General features: G+C 32.0%; 1 protein-coding gene and 1 long non-coding RNA gene across 2 annotated transcripts in view; one reads left to right on the forward strand and one right to left on the reverse strand.

Moving 5' to 3' along the window:
* LOC111424650 (uncharacterized) overlaps positions 1–7,603 on the forward strand; it is a 112,228-nt gene extending 104,625 nt beyond the window's left edge. Inside the window, exons 5-7 of the mRNA XM_023058273.2 lie at positions 6,296–6,391; positions 6,445–6,588; positions 6,653–7,603. Of these exons, the coding sequence (XP_022914041.1) occupies positions 6,296–6,391; positions 6,445–6,588; positions 6,653–6,931 (519 nt within the window). The 3' untranslated portion in view covers positions 6,932–7,603. The remainder of the gene's footprint in view (positions 1–6,295; positions 6,392–6,444; positions 6,589–6,652) is intronic.
* Positions 3,551–6,486, reverse strand: LOC139430685 (uncharacterized). The gene is made up of 2 exons (XR_011641068.1): positions 4,354–6,486; positions 3,551–4,310 (listed from the first exon to the last, which is right to left on the reverse strand). It is a non-coding gene; the product is annotated as an uncharacterized lncRNA (long non-coding RNA).
* Positions 7,604–7,838: the final 235 nt, after the last annotated feature.

Below are 7,838 nucleotides of genomic sequence, written 5' to 3' on the forward strand. Positions count from 1 at the left end.
AGTGTAATTAAACGATTGACGAAGACTCCAAATACAATTATGCTAAAAAACACAACTTGATAATGTGAAAGTAGGGAGTGAATAATATTTTATGACTACACTATATCCGCGATCAACAGATTAGTTGGAACTATCCTAATTGATTGAGAAACCTTATGTTATTAGTTTCAAATAACTTAATGATATTGCGATTCTGTCACCTATCTTATGAATAAACCTTACTAGGTACTTAAGTTTTTGGATATATGATGTTCAAATAACGAGTGAATCAAAGAAAATCAGTCAAGATAATAAGTACGAAAGTAACCAAAAGCATACAATTAACAGGTTTGTTAATAGTTTTTCTGCCATGAAGTTTTTCACTTACAAAAGATTTCAAACAATTCCCATTCTCCCTTGAATCGCAAAATTTTAGAACAGAACTTGTTCAGTTTGTCCATATAACTTCAGGCCAACTGCAAATCTCCTCAGTTAGCCATTGTTCCGTCCATCCTAGATAAAAGGGTACACGTTCACTTGTACTTAGCTCACCACGAGAAAAGCGACAAATTTTACACATTACAATTTCCTTTCCTATCTTTTCTTAAAGATCTTATCCATTTCCCTTTCCGCTTCTTCTTATTTTGTCCTCATTCGATCGTTTCTCTCTTTTAAATTCCTCCTTCTGTTTCTCGAAAAAAATATGTTTCGAAATATCCCTGCTTAGGGATATCTGCTCCAGATCCCTGAACTTCGCATACTCGAACAACACGTTATCGACATTAAGGGGTAACGCCACTGTAACCGACTGCAAATGAGCCCTCTTTTTGTTATTTTTTAACGAGTTGCACAACATAATTAAATTTCGGTGTTACTCATCTTATTAATACAGGTTTACTGCAGTAAAAAATGTGTATGATAACAAAAAAATGTTGAATATGACGGATTCTTCAGCAGTTGACGGAAATGCTGCATTTGAGACCGTAGCCAATGGCTAGCAGTATAACTGCCATAAATTTTTGTCCTAATATTTTCCTAAGACTAATATCTGCGGAAGTACTACGTAGTCATTTTTTAAAATGTTGATTTTTAACAATTTCATAGGATTATTAAGACTGAGATCTGCATTTTTGCTTAAATAATGAAACAAAATTGGCAGTAACTTTAACAATTTTTAATTTATCGAAAAAATCCTACGTACTTCGCTAGAGAAAGGCATTTTACATTTTCTGTTCAAATACGAAATCATTCGTTTAAACATTGTTTGAGTTATGCTACTAGCCAATTTGAAAATTATTGTTTTGAGAAAAACGCATTTAAAGTTTTAATAGTGAATATCTTTAGATTTAGAGCGAAAGTCTTTTAGTAATGATGAATCTGCTATCCCAGTACCATACCTTCTTGTTTTGAAGATTTTATTCTTTAACGAGCCTCTTTTGCTCAGTCAGTAAGTGAGCGTTCTGATAACTTTATACGCTATTGATTGGCTTCTATCCAAAACTGGTAACAGTTACTGCCTATAGTGATGCCTAAAGCTTGCATTATGTGCATAACAGTGATCATTTCGTCGATAAATTGTCTCACAGCAATATCAGAGAAAATGTCCAAAATCTTTTTGCCACTAGAAAAACTTGTAGATATAATCGCTAGTTGCGTTGAAACATTCATTACTGTTCTGAGTAAATCCACCCAAACAGCGACTTAATAATTCAATTTTGCTTCAATTTTGAGATCATTATATAGACGTTTAAGCTCTTCGAAAATTACCAGTGGCATCGGTGATATTTCGAAAATTGGTTTTTGATTTCGCTGTCAACTACAGAGCTACGCCACGAGTAGGCACCGCTCGGACACTTTTCATGTTGCCCATATTGCCTCTCTCATTTTTTCGGTTTAATCGGAGTTTCTTCTAATTGCTGGCCTATAATAAATTGTCAATTTATCGATTAATTCACTTTTCTCTTTGCCCATGCGTTTTTGTACATGATCACAGTATTTCTTTTTTCACAATATTCATTGACATTCCCTATTTTCCAACTAATTGGTGAAACTAACCCGTAGAGTGACGAAAAACCTCTTTTTCTCCATGACCCGGAATCATCTCCGGAAAGAGTTTTACATTCGGCATCGCTCAATCTTTTTTCTTCTTGCATTACTAGTCTAATGGATATGATTCATTGACAAATAAGACCAATGTTTATGTTTCACCCAAAACATGCCTGCATATAGACTTCCACAAAGAAAGAGAGAACTGCATCACAGGGAAAAAAATACAACCATGCAAACGTAAACACAATCATCCAATGATATAGCTATCGCAATCATATATGTGCGTAGGACGCAATTAAAAAAAATAAAAATACAATTGATATCTGTATAAAATTTTTCAGAGGCGATTTTTAAGGCCTTAAAGAGTATTTTAAAAGCAAAAAATAGTGGTATTATTCCTTAATCTCTTTTCTGTTCTTCTGAGCAGCTTTATCAAATATTTTTAAACTGATGTAAAAGGTAATTGTAATAAAATAAAAACTTCTTACTTGCTTGTATTATTTTATATGGTTATTTTATATTTTATATGTTTATATGGTAAGTTTCGTTCAATAAATCTTCAGCCAAATCTATACAATAATACATCGAAATTAACGATCAAGCAAAAACAGACCACAAATGAACAAGAGAAACAAAATAAAACAAAACACTTATTGTCAACAATAAATTAAATGTAAGAATGTGTTGCTCAAAGTCATAAACATATGTGTTGACAAATTAGACATGAATTACATGAAATTAGGCGACAACGTTTCGAACCGCATTTAAAAATATAAAATTATGAATTTAAGTTTTTTAAATATGAAAATAAAGGTTTTTCATATATTTCCAATTGTTCGTTGAGTAATATTATATTTTTATTTAATTTGTATTTCTGTATTTCCAAAATTTCATAAAGGTCTAGCTTTTTATCTTTTTCACATTTATGTAACAAAACTGTGTTTTCAAAATCGATGCTGTGTCCTTTTTCTTTGGCATGTTTAAGTTTTCAAGATGTTAGATCCTTGCTTGGTTTTGTGCTCCTGTATTCTATTCTCCAATCTTCTTCCTATTTGTCCGATGTAGGCGGAATAACAGTCTGAACATTCGATGAAATAAACCTCACTCTCTTTTAGAATGTCCTTTTTATTATGATAGTTAGAAAAAATATTCAGTAGATTGTTTCTGTTGGAGAATGCCAAAGTGATGTTATTCTTTTCAAAAATATGCTTAGAATTGTATGTGATATTATTGAAATGTATAGGTTTGTAAATCCGAACCACGGATTTACACAAATTCCTCTATTTTTACATATAACGGGTCTGTTTTATTTCAATTTTTTTGTTTTTCATTTGATTTTTGTCAACACATATGTTTATATTATTTTGAGCAACGCATTCTTATATTTAGTTTTTTTTATTTTGTTTCTTTTATTCATTTGTAGTCTGTTTTTGCTTAATCGCTAATTTAAATGTATTATTGTATAGATTTGGCTGAAGATGGGCAGGTTCATTGCCCGAAACTAGTACCATATAGAATAATATAAGCAAGTAAGAAGTTTTTATTTTATTACAATTACCTTTTACATTGATTGAAAGCTTGCAACATGGATACATTTACTAAAATTTAATCTGATGGCATACAAATATGGTGTGCCAAGAATATTAATTCAATCGCAAAATCAATATTTAATGTCATAGGCTTAAAATATATACATAAATAAAATAAATATATGATATAATTAAATATATACATTATACAGGTATGAAAAGTATAAAATATTTCAGCCATTTTTCATAGGTTTTCCACCTCTCACTCCATTATTTCCTAAGGTTTTGGCGAACTTCAACTTGATAGAGCCTACTCGACAACAGTCGACACTGTCCCATACGTTAATATTACTCTCATGGCCAACTGCTTAGAACTTTGTAGAATTTGTGTCAACATCTTGAAATTGACTTGAAACCATCATGATCATATGAGGTGGGTATTTCTCAATTTCAATTGGCCATCAAATCAATACCTCGTTCAATATGTAACCTCAAAATGCTGTCATAGAAGACATTCCATAGCATTCGACCCAATCAAAGTTTTCGCCGCTGGGGACATTAATTTTGCGATCTAATGAATATGTCTGCAGCGTTTACAAAACGTAATTCTTGGCTCCCTCTTCCCTCAGCATATTTACGATCTTTACCCAACTATGTCCACTATGAAATGATTATGAACTTTACACTTGCAGAGATTATTTAATTTATATCGGAACCGGTTTCGAAGTTTATAACTTCATCTTCAGCCGAAAACTATACAAAAAATATAAAAAATATTATAATTAAAAATACTCACTGTCAGAAAGTGAAGCCAACAGGTATAAACATATGAAAATTTGAAATGTTGAAAATTTTAAATTATTAAATTACAGCCAGAATATAAAATATGCGTTGTTAAATTTAAAAAATCAAAATGTAGGAGATATTAAAAAAACGACGTGGTGCGTTATAACAATATTACAATGAAATCTAGTAAGTAATATAATTAGAGTGATGGTTGAATATAAAATTTCTTTCTATAAAACAGTTTGGGAGGGATATCAGAAAGAGAAAGATTATGTTTGATGGGTTGGTGAGGAGTGCAATGATGTACGGGCGGAGGTTTGGGGATGGAAGAGGCAGGGTCTGATATTGTGAGGAAGGAAGTCAAGGTTGGTGAAATGAGGGAGGAGGCGGGCAGAAGAGCAGTTAAATATGAAGAAATGATAGATAGCAGACCATACTGCGGGATCTTAGGGGAGTGTTGGGAAAAAGTCAGGGAGCGGCAGATTAGATATGGTAAAGGAGAGAGGATGGAATATTACAAAAGGACGTGTTATTCGGAGGCAGAGATAAATAATAGAAGAAGGGTGAAAAGAGGGTGGAGTTATGGGGGAGTAGGGACGACAGGGATAGGGACGTCCACAGATAGGAGTGAAGGACGCAGATAAGAGAGGGAAGGTACAATGAACTATATGGGGATATAATGACGGAAGGGCTTTCAAAATACTTGGTGAAGGAGGAGAGTGAGGAAGGGAAAACGTTGATGGCAAAATTTTGGTGTGGTAATGAGGAGAGAGCGAATAAGTACTGGGCGGACGATGTGGAGAGGTGGTGTCGGCTGTGCGGAAAGGGTTGGGAGACGCTAGAACATATGTTGAGAGGATGCAAGATAAGAAGAAAGGAACCGGTGGCAGATACTAGAAGAGGGGGGAGAAGGCATGTGATGGATGAGGGAAGTTACGTTTTTTAGATCATGTATTGTACAGAAAATTGTAAACTTTTAGTTAACAACAAAAACTCTTATTAATAATATAAACTTATAAACTTTTATCATCAATTTTATATTTATCATTTTGCTCTATCTTCATCTTTATGTGCCGTCTCTTTTAAGAAGGTTGGCTGTTGGCTGTTATACCACTGTCTTAGGTTAGTCATACAGATTTCATCCAGTTTGTAAATGTGAGTATTTCTCCCCCGTGTCGCGTAGCCTAGATACCGCAGTTTTCTAATTTTAATTGTGTTAACAATATCTCTTCCTTTCTCGAATTTTCCTAATACCTCCGCGTTTGTTGTTCTGCTCGCCCAGCTTATTCTCAGGATTCTTCTATAGGTCTATACCTCAAAGGCTTGAAGCTGGTTGATATTATTCTTGTTAACTATCCACGCTTCCATACCATATAAAAGCACTAGAAATACATTTGTATCAGTATTTTAGCATTCTAATCTAAAGATGTCGGCTAAAGTCGTTGCTGCATAATACGTTCCTAATTTTGTTGAATACAGTTCTAGCCAGTACAATTCTTGATCTTATTTCCTCCGTATATTCACTGTTGACATTCACAATTGCTCCCAAGTACTTTCCGACCCTCTCCATTAGCTCTCCTTTAATCCACAGTTGTTCTTGTTGTTATGTTTATGTTGATAATCATAAATATGCTGTTCTTAGTATTCAGTCACTCCATAAATATTGGAATATATATCATTTCGGAATAATATCTTATTCAATTCATTAATAACATTAGTAATATGTGTGGAGACACATTCTGAAACATTAATTGTTTCTAAATTCTTGTACTCTAAAAATATTGGCTTTATGATTTGAAATTATATTATAATTAATTGTTGTAACTCTGAAAATCCGATAGAATAAAATTTCACAATACAACTATTTTTTTTGAATAAATAAGTAGACTTAAAAAGTATTTTGTTGTTACATTACATTTTCACCATCTTGTATATTGCACAATTTCTTTTAGAATCAACGTTTGTTGTTAATACCATGGATTTTCGTAATTATTGGATTTCTTATTGTCGATCTGGTCCATTGTTTCTATATGATCGTCGTCAACGCGGTAATTTTTCACATATATTCCAAATCACATCTTCAAATTATTTCTATTTCCAGATTAACGTAAATCCAGCAACAGCAATGTTAGTAACAATAGATTTCTTTCTAAACTCTCTAAATGTATATGCCTTATTATGTGTAATATCACAATACCAAGAACTGAAAGGTGGAAGAGGAAGAGCTGAAGATCATGCAAATAGAGTAATTTTCTAATAATTTTTAAGATTTAATGGTGATTTTCTAACCCAACGCATTTTTTGTTTAGATTCCCAGTATACATTATAGTTCACAACCAACAGCAACAACTTATTTGAGTACAAAAAAAGCGATGACATACACAGAAGCTCGCCCATCACCAACTCAAAGCCCAACAGGAACGGGACCACATACATCATTAGGAACAGAAGAACCTTCACCTCACATACTCAATAGAGGTCCAAGAAAATCCGTGAAATTTCCTGATAGTCCAACGTATAATGGAGTGCAAGACGACTGGTCAATGATGATGATAAATGCTTCGCTAAATCATCACATAACGTTCTGAAAGGATATAAATCAAAAAAAATATAGTAAAAAGAGGTTGGACTCGATGTAATGAATCGATTGAATCCATGAAAAGTTAAAAATTGGAAGTTTATATTTAATAGTGTTTTGTTGTAAAGTGTACTCAATAAATTAATAAAAATGCAATAATTATTAATGAAAATGTAAGATTTATGAGTATGTTAATTTTAGTTAACATGTGCATAAAAGAATGTGATATTTATACCATAAAATTTTGTATACGGAAACTATATCATTATGACACAATTAAATTTACATTATTGTACAATGAATTTACAATTTTTATTAAAATACAGCTATACTTATATAAGATGATTCAAAAACATGTGAGTTTTAATATTTCAAAACACAAATTTTATTTTTTACTTTTCTTAGAATCCTCTAAAAAGATTATTATACAAAGAGTTTTATATTTTGATAAGTTTAAAACAGCTTTTTTGAATAATCTTGTATTCAGTTATTTTTTTTTGTAAAGCAATACTTAGTTCCGTGGGAAAGTAAAGAACAAACGTTTATAAGGCTGTTAACAATTACAGGAGTATAAAGCAAACGATGGAAACAACAAAATATAAAACAATTATAACAGTATTGTAGATAAATTTGTACATTGTAAAATATATTTACTGTTTGTAAAATACAGATGTTTATCATGGATTTTTCTTTCAATCCATTCCAAATGGGGGTATAAAAAGTCAATAAGCTTGTTTAAAACTTGTTAAGAAAATATATACAAGGGTATGCTTATCTTTGATTCCAATTTGGTTGCAAAAGTTGAATCGAATAACAGTCGACGCTCACTTAACGTAAACAATGCGTTCCTGAATTGCTGTACTTTAAGCAAATGTACGTTAAACGAATAGAAAATGTCCATGAGAACACAATTTTTA

Source organism: Onthophagus taurus, chromosome 1 (assembly GCF_036711975.1).
Source record: "Onthophagus taurus isolate NC chromosome 1, IU_Otau_3.0, whole genome shotgun sequence".
Classification (NCBI taxonomy): domain Eukaryota; kingdom Metazoa; phylum Arthropoda; class Insecta; order Coleoptera; family Scarabaeidae; genus Onthophagus; species Onthophagus taurus.